The 17,139-nt window shown below is 42.1% G+C and overlaps 1 protein-coding gene across 2 annotated transcripts in view; it reads left to right on the top strand.

The window, feature by feature from the left end:
* LOC133505947 (collagen alpha-1(XVIII) chain-like) overlaps positions 1–17,139 on the top strand; it is a 31,077-nt gene that overhangs the window by 1,558 nt on the left and 12,380 nt on the right. The window contains exons 1-2 of one of the 2 annotated variants that reach the window (XM_061829535.1): positions 4,694–5,669; positions 11,757–12,298. In XM_061829535.1, the coding sequence (XP_061685519.1) occupies positions 4,835–5,669; positions 11,757–12,298 (1,377 nt within the window). In that variant the 5' untranslated portion in view covers positions 4,694–4,834. Of the gene's footprint in view, positions 1–4,693; positions 5,670–11,756; positions 12,299–17,139 lie in introns of those variants that run through there. The other variant, XM_061829545.1, reaches the window with a different exon arrangement.

Raw genomic sequence — 17,139 nt, 5'->3', positions numbered from 1 at the left:
TGGGCCTTTTTTTTTTCTCTAACTGCAGTCCTGGGAATCATACCGACTGCTTTAAGTTTCTCACCTCTTTAAGATCTTACTTATTTCACTTAGTACTTATGCTTCGTGCCATGTCGGTCAGAAACAAAGGTCCTCCACTCTGTTTTTTTTTGTGACCAAGCCACTTTTCCAGCAACACAAAAAGCCACTGTCAACACTGAAGAAATACTGACTTGTCTGAACTGTAGCTCAATTTTTGTTTGATCCTTACCAAGAGCCAGACATGCATGATTTTGCTTCTACCCATATGATCAAAACTTGAAGTGTTAATTTCAAAAAGTTATTCTGAAGTGAAGCGCTTTATTTGAAGAGGTGATACTTTTTTATTTACTGGCTCTTATTTTGAAATCTTTATTTAGAAAATCTGAAAACACAGTTGTGCTCAAACGTTGACTTTCCCAGGCAAACTTTGTACGATGGGTCCAATTATTTAAAGAAAACATGAAAGGCCATTCAAAACACATTTAATTTTCTTTTAATTGGATTCAGATAAAGCAGTCAAGCCTTTCAGAAAAGATACTGTATATAAATAGAAAAGAACATAACCATATAAATATAAATGATGGTCGTTCTTCAGTCCCAGTTAAAAAATATATATTTTGCTAATTATATCAGGGTATTAGCACAACTATACATGCATGCTGTCATTTATCTATCCAACCATCCGTCCATTTAATCAATCATGTCATTTTGTAGTGAAAGTGTAGGCTATACCTTTTTTTGTTTTTGTGTTTGAGTGTTAGCACTGTTGATTTCTTCTGATGGGATGTACCCAGCGGCGTCAACTTCACATCTTGTGAGGAATTCCAGGCATGTGATAAAAACTGCGAGTCCCAGACAGCGTTGACTGAGTGCTTGTTTTGCGGTTGGATGAGTATTCCTGTGCTTCAAATGAGACACTCCGAAGTATGCGCACACCAGCAGGATTCTATTAAATATGCATTTTTCCATGATAGATACATAGATCAGGTCGGAAGCACTTTGAGCGTCTCAGGGCAGGCAGTTCTTATATTGGAGCTCGTTCCAATGCACACTAGTGACATGTCTGGCGCGTGTCATACTCAGTATCCTGTAAGGAGCATAATATTTTCAACCGAGAGTACAATATATTTATGCAAAGGTGTCTGAGCATTTATTCCACATCCTCCATATCAATTTTATATTCCATGTACTAGTACAATCGTCCTCATTAGACAATTTAGCGTACTACTAGAATGGCTATTTTCATCATCATCATGTTTTTTCCACTATTACTGCCACTTTTAGCCTACAGTATGCAATTAAACGTTACTAGTAACACTATTAAATCCATCTTCTAGGCATGTGTAATTCACTTGTAGCCTCCTTGTCCAGAATGTCGAATAAATGCTCCAATGGCTTTTCAGAAAGCCGAAATGTTGACTTTTAGAGCCAAAGTACTTGAATGCTCTTTCTCCTCACTTGTAAGACAATTCAGGTGCAGTGATAAAAAGACTACAGCGTGCCACTAGAGCAACTGTGTCTTTCTAATCAACTTTTTCTCCCGACTAGTGCCACTTTTTGGCCTGCTAGGACACATGTAAACCTTGCTAGTGAGCTACTGTGTTTCTAGGACATGTCATGTACTGTAGTAGTAGTCTGGTGGAACTTTCTAGTCGTGACAAAAATGCCCACTAGTAGTTTTCTCTCACCAATGATGTGTAACTATCCTATTATTCCAAGGTTTTCCTGCATGACTGTAACCCAGTAGGAGAAAAAAGGTCAGTAGTAAGTCACAACTTGTCCAACAATTGCCTCCAAACATTTTAACAGTGTGGTATTTGATATGCTTAATAGGCCGCTCAAGGTTTGTATACAAGTATAGTCTTTGTCCTCTCTAGTAGGACAACTTTGGAGAACTACTAATATGACAACTACATGTTACTAGTGAGGTGAACTGTGTACTAGATGACATCTATGCATGACTAGTACTATTAGTGAAACGTGATCACTTTTAGTACGAGTGGCAGTTGTCAGCTAGTGCACAATTTTGTTTCACTAGCAGCATGTAGTTGTCATGATGTGCCAACGTTGTCTTGACTAGTGAGGACTACATAGAGCATATTAGTACATGAAGATGGAAAGCCATTAGAGCAGTCATTCAGCACAGTAGTAGAATGACCAAGATGCACCAGCAAGCGCCCAGAAGGTTGCTTGTGCCAAACACATCCTGATTGTCTAGCAACCTACGGTATGTAGTAGTAATAGTATAATAGTATGTTTTAGTGGGGTTTCACAAATGTTAGTAGTGAAGAAAAAACTTTAGTAGTGTATGTACACAGTGCTAGCAAATGGTCAAATGGCTTTCCGTATCCATTGCTGCCCCCTGTTGCCAATGAATGGTACTGCTTTCAAAGTGATCGCTCGCTAATCTGCATAACTGCGTGACTCTGGTGCATGGAGTAGGTAACATATTCATTCCGATGTGTTCCTCTGTCATCATTTCCACAGCGAAATGAGAAGGGAGCTGAAGATTGAGTGTGTGGCTAACGTGAGATAAACAGTTAAATGTACTAAATTACCATGCGGCGTGTCTGTAAATATAAAAATCTAATTACCATGGAAACAACATTTTCTAGACTTGGGGGATGCTTGTGTGGGGACTAATGATCGTGACACATACCGTACACGTTCACAAAGAACACTAACACTAAGAGCAAGACTGGATATCATGCAAATCATGTCAGAATCCATCTAGTTGATTTTCCTGCTCTTTGCTCGTGATTTAGCACAAGTTTACAGAGTGCCCATATTTGGAAGTGGTGCCGTATGTGCACGCCAGACTTTTCCATAATAATCGCTGCTGCAAGGGTGCATTAGGTGAGTAGGATCACCTCGAGTCTGATAAATCTATCCTCAGTGGGGGTTCCTCAATTTTAATTGTAAGGGTGTGTATATTTGAACAGTTTCAGGAAATTGTGTATAGCGGCTGTATGCTATTCTCAAACATGCACATAAAAGTTGAAAGTGGTTTTCCCCAGTCAGTTGCCCATTCATTCTTGACACTGTATTTAACTTTGTCTGTTAATTTTTCATTTTTTTTTTTTTTTTACAATTTAGATTTTATAAAGTGTTATCATCTTATTAAAAAACCACATGGATAGCGTTTTTTGTTTGTTTGTTTTTTTAGGGGTCTGGAACAGATGAATAAAACATCCATTTATTTCAGTTGGGCAAGATGATTCAATACATGAGTGTTTTGACTTATAAGCGTGGTGATGGAAGAAAAAAAGCTCGTATGTCAAGGCACCACTATATTTATGTTCCCTCAGGAGTTAAATGTGCAGCTGCCGGATGTGAAACTCTGTCGGAATTCGCCGTATGTGGCTCTACTGAAACGAGGCAACCGGGTGGCTTCAGAGCTCTGCGCGAGTGACGGAGATCAAGTTGTAATTCATCTAACGTGGTGAAAATCTGCCGAGAGACCGAATTGATAATTGATAAAACGTGGTTTGTAAGGCACAGATCAGCAAAATGTCTCCAAATGTGAGGTGGCGTGGGAGATGTGGAGGTTGGAATGTGGAACAGCTGGACGTCTTAACTTGGCAGATGAGGCAGCTTGATGGGGGCACTGGGGCTCTGTGCGGGTGGGGCGAGGGGGTTCCCTTCTTGCATCCGTCCCATGTGGGTCCTCTGAGAACCTGGAAATGGAAGCCATTCTGGGGATTTTCTGCAATGATGTAACAGTGTTGCTAGGGAGTGGATTATGACAATATCCCATTGGACTTCCACCCCTGTTCCCACCCACCCAATCCAAAGCACACACACACACACGTCCACCCCCTCCCTAACTCCCCCTTCCCCTTGCAGCCTCACTTTCTCAGCTTTCATCCAGTCATCAGATCTCATGAACTCACGTTCATCTTATTTGACACCATTAAACCACATTTTTATTATTTTTTTCCATACTTTTTTTTTATGTTGTACTCCTACCTTTTTTAACGGAACTTTTGGAAAGTACTGTAAATGTGTGTGTTCATGGAATTCCCCATATATACTTTCATACATTTCCCATTTCCAACCCTCATATTCCATTCAAGTGAATGAGACATTCAACAAAGTAGTACCACACTTTCCAATTCCGAATTCAAACTATGTATTCATCTCATTCAGAACATCTTGGGAAGGTTACAGATTCCCAAAGTTTTTCTTTCTATAAAATAATGCACAGGTTTTCGCAATGCACTTCGTGAATTCAAAGGATACTGCACCATACAGTATTTGCGTCGTACTTCCATATTTCCTGACCGATACAAACAATTCCAACTTCTGCTCATTCAGACATACAAACAAAGTCCCATTCCTGAAAGTTTACACCGTGACGATTCAGGCCATTCCAACTTCAAATCTCGCATTCTACGTTTCAACAATTAATTCCACGGTATTTCAGTTCCACATCAGCTCCTCAGCATTCACACACAGTTTCTGGAGGAATTAAATTTTCTGGATACAGGGATGATGTGGCTACATCCATAGATGTGAATTACGAACATGTGAGATTGCCATCACTCTCCGAAGAAGAAAAAGAGAGAAAGATGAGGAGGAGGAGTTTTCGAGCATCGGGGTAACTCTGAGTGACCACAGTCCAAGTCAACCTCCTCATCTGCGTCCCCCTCACTCTGTTTCCTGCTTTTTGGTGAGGGGGGTGTGCCTTGAGAGAGGGAAGATCTGCGAGCGGGAGCACTTTTTACGTCTTTGTTGTGGACCAGCTCGACTTAAACTGTCCAAGCACCACCACAGCACGCTCGGACCTGTGACAGGTGAGACGGCGAGCACAATGTTGAGGATCCTGCTCCTGATTCTGTGTGTTGGGGGCCTGGAGGCCTGGTTCTGGAACTTTGCCCCCAAGGCCACCAGCCAGTCCACAACAAGTGCTGCCACAACACCGAGTGGGACAACACAGGTGCAAGAGGAGGAGGAGGATTTGTTAGGCTCTGGAGGAGAAATCGTCAACTTGACCACTGGAACCGGTAACTTGGTGAAGGTGTGGAATGTGACCACCACTCCAGGGAATACTCAAGGTTCCGTGGAGGTGGAGAGCGCTGACTCAAACATTACGGGTAATATTAACGGGCTCCGAGTGGTGAGTGGGGAGGAAGGGTCTGGAGTTTGGGAAAGTGATGCTTCTGGGTCGGGATCGGGGTCCAGGCAAGATCTTGGATCAGCTGTGGAATCAGTCAGCATCCATCCAAGTAACTTTAGCGATGCAAACAACGGGACTGGAGGTGCTGGTTCTGACCCACTTTGTCTGGCCGTGCCCTCTGTTTGGCACATGTGCTCCAGAAAACGGCCGCAGTTCTTCAAATTACCTAATTTTTTCAACCATACGTCAGTGGAGCAGGTGGGGGCGGCCTTACGGGAGTGGGAGCGGCTGACCCCGGCGGGCTGTCACCAGCGCATAGAGTGGTTCCTGTGCCTCTTGCTGGTGCCCAGGTGCCCCTCGCCCACCACCACACTTTTGCGTCTGCCCTGCCGCAGCTTTTGCTACCAAGTGCAGGACAGCTGCTGGACGTCGCTGGACAGTGCGCATCTTCCGGTGGAGTGCGGCCTCCTGCTTGATGAGGCGCAGGAGCCTGGGGGGCCTCCATGTGTGTCTGTTAGTTACTCCAAAGGTAACCTTGATTCACATCCCGTGTGTTGCTTGCTCACTCGTTTTAAGCGCAGATTTCTGCTTTTTGGGCTTAAATAGTGACTTTGCATAATTCTCACTGCTCTGATGACGCAACTGCTGATTTTTTTTCTCACTTAGATGTTGCTCACCACGCCCCTTTAGTTGGAGATCCATGGTCACGTTGTCAGCGTTAATGCTCCCGGTTTTCATTTACAGAACATCGTAGCGGCAAAGAATTTACACACACTATTTACAAAAAGTTGGGATATTTGGCTTTACAGTGAAATTTCCAGATTTAGTGCAGTGTTCCAGTAGTTTTTGCACAACTTTCTGTTCTCAAACCAGATGATTTCCTTGCATTTAACGTTTAAGGATGTCCACTTCTATCACTTTCAGTGACTCCTCCAGTCTCTCTACAAATCTGTTGTAACCAACGAATGACACTCTGTGACTCTTAAGCTTAGTGGCCGCTTCCTGTTGGAGACCTCGTACTTTTCTTCATTTGATAGACGTAGTATTGTGAATGCAACTGAACCCCGTTTGTGTATTGGCCCATTTATGGACCGAACACCAGTTGTGAAGGCTGTCATTCAGATCTTCGTTGGAGAACAGCAAGTTGCTCAAAAAACACTGAACAGTTGGCATTCAAAGGTTTAGAAAAAGTCAATTTGACCTCCCCTCTAAAGATCGTATGCGTTTTTAGTTTGTTCTTTAATTTGTTGACTAATATCCAGAAGTTTTCGGGAGCAGTGAATGTTTGCTTTGCAAGGCTGGCTCATAAACAACTTTTGTGTTGTGGTGTAAATGCCTCACTGCTGCTGCAATCGGTCATCGCAGTTGCATGTACGCCACACCAGCCCACTTTAACAGTTTGGATTTCTGAAAATGTATTTTTAACCCAATGACTTGAAACATTTGTAATGCAGATCGTATCATTTCATGTGTATTTCTAGGAGAAGTACACAACACCAATTCCAGGACTTTTTTTTTTTTAAACTACAGTATATGTCAACGTGAAGCTATTTGCAGCAAAAATGAAGGTTTTGACTCTGGGGCCCTTTCAAGGTCATCAATCACCGATGTAGCGAGCCATCCAAAATACTGTGTTTCACAATTTTTAATCATCGTGTGTGGATCTTTCTAGAGGAGTGGGGTTCAACTTGAGTCTGCCACAAAAAGGGGAACAATTGGACCATCTGTACTGGAGGGGTGGCAGTGGGTGGCATTTATGATGGCATTTTTGGGAGGGAATATCTCTCCTATGTGTAGGAGGGAGGCGGACACTGTCGTGGCTCATTAACAAGGGATCTTTGTGATTGGGGTGAGACTGGGGCTCCTAAAGGGCCTGGTGAAGGTACAAAGATCACATCCAGTTGCCCACTTCTGCCAATGCAGTAACTCCTCTTGTCAAAGAAGAAGAGCAGTCAGTGGAAGTGTGAAAGAGACTTTTATGCCGCTGGGAAATCACCCTCGTTACACAATACGCATATTCCCCAAATATGCATTAGGTCATATTTCAATTTCTTTCTAGCCCTTTTGTGTAATCTCTAAACTTGGAGGCTATTTTGCAGGAATCGAACCGCCATGTTAAATCTTCAGTGTCTGCTTTGTTTCCAAGTGTTGAAGAGGGAGGCCTAAGAATGAACTCGTAAAAATAGTCTCAGGCTTTGTGTTTGTGCTTGGAGTTGCAAAAAATTAAAAGTTGTGTTCAAATCTCACACATCTGCGCTCACTGATCCTCCACCAGTCGAGTTCTATTACCTTTCAAGTTGTTCAAACATGGATTTACATCTGATGGGTGTCACAGCTGCGTCACTTCGGTCGACTGTTCTCGAAGACCTGCCGTATCCCGTTCTTGTTGCAGTGATAAAAGTCCTCCGGATTTTCCCGGAATTCCGGATTTTTAAATTTTCATGAAAATTGCTCCGGAAAGTTGAGGAAAAATTGCCTAAAATTGATCCGGATATTAGTTGACGACATTGAACAAACATGCGTTTGAGTTCGTTATTTTGATTTCGCAAGCGTAGCCATGTTGAGGCACTAACACTAGTAACAATAACGCCCCTCCTCTCGCATTCTCTCAAGACATTGCTTAATTTGTGTGGTCTTGACATTAATTTACGTGTTTATTTCATAAACGTTGTTGTAGACCGTTCGTGTTTATTCCTTGGCAGGCCAATGCATTTAACTTTTCTTCAGATAAAGTTTCTCAGATCAAGAATTTTTATTGATGAAAAATTTTGAATGCCATTTTATATCATGTTCTACTTATATCAGTTGAAATTGGAAATTATCATTTCTGAGTTTGAAATTTTAGTTTTCTATTTTAGTTATGTATTTGTTTAATTTTTAATTTATATTTATGTTGTATTAATCCAGTAAGTTATTAGAAGGCCATCCTTAATCACACCCGGAACTTTATCTGCGTACATTTTTCAAATGTGAGTGGCTGTGTGTAAGTAATTAAGTTTGTTTAGGCTTGTCCCGTGAGGGGTCACCACAGTGTCTCATCACAGATGAAACGCTCATATTTGTTTGGCACAGTTTTTACCCCAGATGCCCTTCCTCTATATATATCTCAAAATATTAAAGGCAACTGATTATACTATTAGTATTACTAGATCTATATCTAAGATAGTGAGCAATGTGGTCGAGTGTACAACGCGACGTAACATTTTTTTGACTTAAACGTTAATAGTAATCACTACAGATCAACTTTTTTAACATGTTTTGCTGTACGGTGGAGAAATACTAGGATATATTTTTGTGTAGATTCTATGTCTATACTATAATATGTATAATGTGGGGAAAAGGACAATTTTAGATGTGTTTTTACTGAATAGTTCACTTAATTCATTTGTCTTGAGATAAGATGGCATATTTTAAGCATATTTTAATGACAAATGTGATTTTGTGCTATCCAGTGATAGGGGCATGGGGGGCAAAAAAATCTGGGTTTAGCCCTTGGGGAACTTCTGCCCAATTTTTTTTTTTTTTTTTTTGGTCAGGACTTAGAAATTTTACTTTCAATTTTTGTCTGAATTTTGTTCACAGATATCACCAGAATGCACCACAGCCATCCATTTTTTCAAACATTTCCAGGGGGCATAGCCCTGGACCACCCTAGTGCTGTCATTAGTATTTTCATGAATTTTCACCAAAGTCCACTTGCATCTCTATTGTTGTACTGTGGTGTAATGACAAATAAACGGCGTTCACTCGTTTGCTCTGTGGAGGCGTGTTAATGCCAGTCAACGTGCGTAACAAAACGCTAGCTAATATACTTAACTTGGGTCATCTGCTGCTTCTAAAGGTTTAGGATGACACTGATAAGATAATTGCATTTGTGGGAACGTAATAAAACGTTTCATGGAGTTAATTTCCTTTGCCCTGCTGAAACACATTAGTTCCACAGTCAGCCATGTTGGATCCCGGGTGCTTCAGGTCCCCTGCGGTCCGCTTTCCCATGCACATCTGACAAGCATTTCCTTCCTCTGCCTCCATCTGCCCATCCATCCGCCTCCTTGTGCTGCGCCAGTTGTTCCACAGGCGCTGAGTTGCTGTAACTTGGTCCTCGTGTAATCTGCACAAACATGAGGTCACTTGGATTGCAGGGAAATACAGTACATGCTTTTTTTTTTTTTTTTTTTTTTTTGCGGTGGGGGGCAAGAAGCCAGGAGGGAACATCTGGGTGTATGTTGTGATGGTTTCCCATACGTGTATGTCATGCCAGCTTCCATGTGAGAATCCTTTTTCAGTCTTAATTATTGCTGCAGTGACACCAGAGGAGAAGTTCAGAAAGTCGTGTACAGAAGAAAAAACGAATCATGATTAAATTCCAACTCCCTATCTTAATGGGGAATTTTGCAATTTTCTGTCAAAATCACTTTTGGTAATGACTTGACAGGACTGGGTGATAGATATGATCAGTGTCTACAAGGAATTTGATATACAAGACACCATTTTGTCCAAAGAAAACAACAGTCAGAGACCAAAGGCATGATTTACAAGGTTTCCTGCAGAACAATTTAATTTTTAGGCCAAAGAATGGTGATTTCTTCACAGATCATACAGTATTTATCACACAGTACAGTATTTTCACAATGACTGTTTTAATCCATACAGCATGACAAAAATCTTAAAATTGCAAACTGTCCCTTTAAGTATAGGTGGAAAAAGTGCAAACTATGAAATGTACAAAAGAGAAATTAATTCACTGTCACTTATGTACAATATCAGTTTTAATCATTTGGCACAACATAAAAAAAAAACAACTTCTGCATGCAAAATGCTTAACCCTCTTATTTACTAGAAAAAAGTGCTCATACTCCGAAGAAAAAAATCTGAGACAGTTTTGCTGCAAGTTCAACACTCATCAGGACTGAACTGCCAACGTGCTGCATGAGCAAAAAAAGCAACAAAAAGTAGCAAGCTTATTCGGAAAATTAAGGACTACAGTCTCCAGTCACTTGTCTGTTATTAAATGTCAGAATTTAAGGTAAGAAGTTACCTTAAAAAATAAACACTAAAGTAAAGTACAAATAGCTGAGGAATCTACTTAAGTACCACCAGTACGTAACACATGTTGTACTTTATATGAAGGCCATGCGCCAATATTGCAAACGTAAACAAAGACATAAGAAAATGTGTAATTGTTGGGAAGTGGTTCAAGTGACTTGATGTTGGGCAAAATTGCACAAACACGTGGGTCCCTGACCTTCGGAGTCTCCTAGGCAACCAAGCGGTGGCCTGGACCACTTCCAGATGTGCACAGACGTTAAACTTTCAGCAAGCTGTCGAAGAGGTTAGTCAAACGTTCATTCATTCAGATCATTTCGGGTGGCAGCTGCAGGAGCTGTGTCGCTCGCCACAGGAACCCAAAGCAGGATAGCAGGTGCTGCCAAATGGGAGAGGACCACCCTGCATGCCTTGCTCCAAATCCATTTGGACAACTTCCCGCGCAGTCCCCATTCACGGAGATGTGAAAACAAAGGATCAACGCTTGTTTGAGCCAAGCAGCAGTTGGTGTTCAATATTTGCTTCAATCGTTGCTAATTAAAACGTCATGTCACGTTTGCCCTCAGTTTGTTTTCTCATGTGAGTTATGGTTTCCCCCCCTGACTTAACACATGATGCTCTTACATCACTTGGAAACACTTGACCTCTGGGACTCCTTTAATGCACAGAATTCATTTTTTACTTAGTTTTCTCTCATGAATCGGCCACAAAGGATGTTCCCGCTCCCTAATGCAAGCGTCTGCTGGGCCAAAAGCTTTCTCCCTTGTGATGCCGACTTGTGAGAATTTGACTTCTTCGTCTCAAGACAGCTTTGGGAACTGTAGTATCAGCACTTTTCCAATAATTTTGACCAGCGCGTTTGTGCAGTAAAAATAAACGACCAATGATACAGTCAGGATTGAGACTGAAAGAAGAAGAAACTATTTAAAGTAGTTGTATGTTGGTGGTATCACAAGTTTGGTGCGTACTTCCAGGTTGAGTGGACTTGTCATGTTCTCCTCGTGCTTGTTTATGTTTTCTTCAGGTACTCTGACTTCCTCTCATATTCCAAAAACATAAAAGCTAGCTTCATTGAAGATTGCAAATTGCCCTTCAGTGGAAATGTGAATACTGTAATTGCTTGTTTCCATGTGAGTTTCTGGCAACCAGCTCAGGGTATACCATACCTAACACGAAAAGTCACCTAGGATAGGCCTCAGCTCATCCGAGAAACCTAATGAGGATAAGCTTAATGGATGGATGGATGAACTTCCATGGGATTGTTTTCATATTGAATCCAGCTATGCACGTACTGTAATTAGCCATGCAAAATAGTGGAAACCAAATGTTGAATTATTTGTTCAATTTATGCTCAGAATGAATTTGGTGGGTGTAAAAAAACCTTGTACAGTATGTTAAAAGTTTACTGATTTGCTGCCGAATGGGAAAATAAATCAATTTATACAGCTACGTAAAGTAGTCACACTATTTGTTTCAGTAGGCCGCATCTCATAATTACTCTTGACTCTGTGTTTGTGGGCAGGAAATCTGTGAAAGGTTCTAATTTTGTCCGTTTCCTGCTGCCCTGTAGACCAGAGCAGCCTGTCCCTACTCCAGTTAATTGGAGATCCGCCACCTGATGAGATCGGTCGGGTCATCGGCCCCAGCGGGACCCCGGCCTACGTCTTCACTTCCGCCACTGTGTCGGGCCAACCGGCTCTGGCCTACCTCCCCAACCCTTTCTACCGCCACTTCTCCCTCCTCTTTCACATCAAGCCTTCCACTTCGTCGGCCTCCGTCCTCTTCTCCATCACCGATGGGCCCCAGAGGTTGATGTACGTGGCGGTCAAGCTCAGCGCCGTGCAGTTGGGACGGCAATGGGTGCAGTTTTTCTACACAGAGCCAGATTCGGAGGCACCATACGAGGCCGCCAGCTTCGATGTGCCGAGCATGGTCGGCAAATGGACCCGTTTCTCGTTGTCTGTGTTTGAGGAGCAAGTGACCTTCTACCAGGACTGTGATGGGGCGCCACAGATGGTGGACTTTGAGCGCTCTCCGGACCCAATGGAGCTTGACCCAGGGGCCGGGGTCTTTGTCGCTCAGGCCGGGGGGGCAGACCTGGACAAGTTCCAGGTTAGTGGTCCACATTTCACATGTTCATTGAGCGCATAAACAGTGTTTCCACAGTTACCGTGAAAAAGTTAATTAGTTCCTTTACTGATAACTTGAGCTTAAAAGTAACTTAGTTACTTTATTGATTACTTGATTTCAAAGGTAACTTTTAAAAAGGACGTTTTTAGTTTTCTATCTACCTCTCCTGGGGTTTGGGTAGGGATAGATAGATAGATAGATAGATAGATAGATAGATAGATAGAGATAGATAGATAGATAGATAGATAGATAGATAGATAGATAGATAGATAGATAGATAGAAGATAGATAGATAGATAGATAGATAGATAGATAGATAGATAGATAGATAGATAGATAGATAGATAGATAGATAGATAGATAGATAGATAGATAGATAGATAGATGATAGATAGATAGATAGATAGATAGATAGATAGAAGATAGATAGATAGATAGATAGATAGATAGATAGATAGATAGATAGATAGATAGATATTTTCCCCATACCTCCAGTTTCACACCCATCCCACAAACATGCGTTAACTGGACACTCTAAATTGGTCCTAGGTGTGATTGTGACTCCAACTGTGTGTTTGTTTCTTTGTGCCCTGCGATTGGCTGGCATCCAGTTCAGGGTATACCCCACCTCCTGCCCGATGACAGCTGGGATAGGCTCCAGCGACCCATCAGAGGATAAGCTGCTAAGAAAATGAGTGGATATTGTTAGCCCTTGAATGAGTTAGTCCTGAGTGTTTGATGATTTTTGACCACACACTTTGGTATGAACAACTAGTCCACAATGCATTGTGGACCTAACACACCATTCGAGCTTTATTCTTAATGTTTAATTAAAAAGGTAACAACAATCAAATAGCCTTTTTATTAAGGTAAATAACAAAAATATTGTGGTGACAGCAAAATTGTGCATTTCTTTGCACTTTTATGGTACTGTACCGTCACTGTGCATTGTAGAATAAACAACCAATCACCTCCCAATCGCTTCTATGGATGAGCAGTTAGTGTGATCAGTAAAATGTTTGTAAACTGCCAGTCTGCTCTTCGTGTGTTAGTCTTATTCACCATCCATAAATCTGAACTTTGCGAGTAGTGTAGATGACTTGAAAGTAACAATTTTTGTTATGAAGCAGTAACTATGGTATGACTGTGTTCTTGGGAAAAGCAATGCATTACTTTCCCATTACACAAAATGACTGCATTTTGGAGTAACTCGTTACCAGTGGCTCAAATATTTCATAACGTTCTAACGTTCTTAAAAATTACTTTGGGCTGATAAAAAAATAATAATTTGTCACAGCTAAATTTATGACTTTGTCTCAAAATTAAAATTATGATTTGGTTCAATTCTTATAATTTTTGTTTGATTGCAATCAATATTACCCAGGAAGGGCATCCGGCGTAAAAACTGTGCCAAACAAATATGAGCGTTCATCTAAAGAATCCCATACCGGATCGGTCGTGGCCCGGGTTAACAACGCCCGCCCCCGGCACTGCTAACCTGCAGGGCGTCGGTGGAAATTCAGCTACTGTAGGTCGAAGACAAAGAAGAGGAGGAAACCGGATCCAGCGTCAGAAGAAAAAGAGGAATGCACAGAGCCTACAACTGAGTGTAGGGACTTTGAATGTTGGGACTATGACAGCAAAAGCTCAGGAGTTGGTTGACATGATGATTAAGAGAAAGGTTGATATTCTGTGCATCCAAGAGAGCAGGTGGAAAGGTAGTAAGGCTAGAAGTTTGGGAGCAGGGTTTAAATTATTCTACCACGGAGTAGATGGGAAGAGAAATGGAGTAGGGGTTATTTTAAAGGAAGAGCTGGCTAAGAATGTCTTGGAGGTGAAAAGAGTATCAGATCGAGTGATGAGACTAAAATTTGAAATTGAGGGTGTTATGTATAATGTGGTTAGCGGCTATGCACCACAGGTAGGATGTGACCTAGAGTTGAAAGAGAAATTCTGGAAGGAACTAAATGAAGTAGTTCTGAGCATCCGAGACAGCGAGAGAGTTGTGATTGGTGCAGATTGTAATGGACATATTGGTAAAGGAAACAGGGGCGATGAAGAAGTGATGGGTAAGTACGGCATCCAGGAAAGGAACTTTGAAGGGCAGATGGTGGTGGACTTTGCAAAAAGGATGGAGATGGCTGTAGTGAACACTTATTTCCAGAAGAGGGAGGAACATATAGTGACCTACAAGAGCGGAGGTAGAACCACGCAGGTAGATTATATTTTGTGCAGACGATGTAATCTGAAGGAGGTTACTGACTGTAAAGTAGTGGTAGGGGAGAGTGTAGCTCGACAGCATAGGATGGTAGTATGTAGGATGATACTGGTGGTGGGTAGGAAGATTAAGAAGACAAAGGTAGAGCAGAGAACCATGTGGTGGAAGCTGAGAAAGGAAGAATATTTTGCGGCCTTCCGGAAAGAGGTGAGACAGGCTCTCGATGGACAACCGAAGCTCCCGGAAGACTGGACGACGACAGCCAAGGTGATCAGAGAGACAGGCAGGAGAGTACTTGGTGTGTCATCTGGTAGGAAAGGGGAGAAGGAGACTTGGTGGTGGAACCCCATAATACAAGGAGTCATACAAGGAAAGAGATTAGCGAAGAAGAAGTGGGATACTGAGAGGACTGAGGAGAGGCGAAAGGAGTACATCGAGATGCAACGTAGGGCAAAGGTAGAAGTGGCAAAAGCTAAACAAGAGGCATATGAAGACATGTACACCAGGTTGGACACGAAAGAAGGAGAAAAGGATCTCTACAGGTTGGCCAGACAGAGGGATAGAGATGGGAAGGATGTGCAGCAGGTCAGGGTGATTAAGGATAGAGATGGAAATGTGTTGACTGGTGCCGGTAGTGTGCTAAATAGATGGAAAGAATACTTTGAGAAGTTGATGAATGAAGAAAATGAGAGAGAAGGAAGAGTTGAAGAGGCAAGAGTGAAGGACCAGGAAGTGGAAATGATTACTAAGGGGGAAGTCAGAAAGGCACTACAAAGGATGAAAAATGGAAAGGCAGTTGGTCCTGATGACATACCGGTAGAGGTATGGAAGCAATTTGGAGAGATGACTGTGGAGTTTTTGACCAACTTATTCAACAGAATACTAGCGGGCGAAAAGATGCCTGAAGAATGGAGGAAAAGTGTTCTAGTTCCCATTTTTAAGAACAGAGGGGATGTTCAGAGCTGTGGGAACTATAGAGGAATAAAGTTGATGAGCCACACAATGAAGTTATGGGAAAGAGTAGTGGAGGCTAGACTCAGGACAGAAGTAAGTATCTGCGAGCAACAGTATGGTTTCATGCCTAGAAAGAGTACCACAGATGCATTATTTGCCTTGAGGATGCTCGTGGAAAAGTACAGAGAAGGTCAGAAGGAGCTACATTGTGTCTTTGTGGATCTAGAGAAAGCCTATGACAGAGTACCAAGAGAGGAACTGTGGTACTGCATGCGTAAGTCTGGTGTGGCAGAGAAGTATGTTAAAATAGTACAGGACATGTATGATGGCAGCAGAACAATGGTGAGGTGTGCCTTAGGTGTGACAGAGGAATTTAAGGTGGAGGTGGGACTGCATCAGGGATCAGCTCTGAGCCCCTCCCTGATTGCGGTAGAAATAGATGGGCTGACAGACGAGGTTGGATTGGAATCCCCTTGGACCATGATGTTCGCAGATGATATTGTGGTCTGCAGTTAAAGCAGGGAGCAGGCGGAGGAACAATTGGAAAGATGTAGGTACGCACTGGAAAGGAGAGGAATGAAGATGAGCCGAAGTAAAACAGAATATATGTGCGTGAATGAGAAAAGTGGACGGGGAAGAGTGAGGCTACAGGGAGAAGAGATAGCGAGGGTGGACGACTTCAAATACTTTGGGTCAACAATCCAGAGCAATGGTGAGCGTGGTAAGGAAGTGAAGAAACTGGTCCAAGCAGGTTGGAACAGCTGGCGAAAGGTCTCTGGTGTGTTATGTGACAGAAGAGTCTCTGCTAAGATGAAGGGCAAAGTTTATATAAAAGTGGTGAGGCCGGCCATGATGTATGGATTAGAAACAGGGGCACTGAAGAGACAACAGGAAGTAGAACTGGAGGTAGCAGAAATGAAGATCTTGAGGTTGTCACTCAGAGTGAGCAGGTTGGATAGGATTAGAAATGAGCTCATTAGAGGGACAGCCAAAGCTGGATGTTTTGGAGACAAGATTCGAGAAAGCAGACTTCGATGGTTTGGACATGTTCAGAGGCGAGAGAGTGAGTATATTGGTAGAAGGATGCTGAGGATGGAGCTCCCAGGCAAAAGACCGAGAGGAAGACCAAAGAGAAGGTTTATGGATGTGGTGAGGGAAGACATGAGGGCAGTTGGGGTTAGAGAGGAAGATGCAGGAGATAGGCTTAGATGGCAAAAGATGACACGCTGTGGCGACCCCTAACGGGACAAGCCGAAAGGAAAAGAAGAAGAAGTCATAAATGTATATTAACGGTAAAAATATAATTTATCCTAAAAACCATTGACTATTCTTTTTTAATTTCTTCTTTTTCACTTCTAGTTTTATTTTCTGTCATCTTTCTTCCTTTTTTTAACTTTGCTTAATCCTTTCATTACCTTCTAACATGCCTTTCACATCCTTCTTTTTTCTTCCTTGCTTCCCAAGATGGGATTCAAACCCAGAACATAAAGTTGTGAGGCATGTGGGGGTAACTGCTCATTTCCTATACTTTACCACACTGATTCCATTTGATTTCTTTTTTCCTTGATACATTTGTTGCCTTCAGACCTATCTAATTAATGTTTTTTCTTCCTCCTTTCTTGTCAGCTTCTTGTTGCATATAATTAGGTCA

The sequence above is a fragment of the Syngnathoides biaculeatus genome, chromosome 2 (assembly GCF_019802595.1).
Source record: "Syngnathoides biaculeatus isolate LvHL_M chromosome 2, ASM1980259v1, whole genome shotgun sequence".
Taxonomy (NCBI): domain Eukaryota; kingdom Metazoa; phylum Chordata; class Actinopteri; order Syngnathiformes; family Syngnathidae; genus Syngnathoides; species Syngnathoides biaculeatus.
Note: the sequence above shows the minus strand (reverse complement) of the source record. Positions and strands in the feature narration are given on the sequence as shown.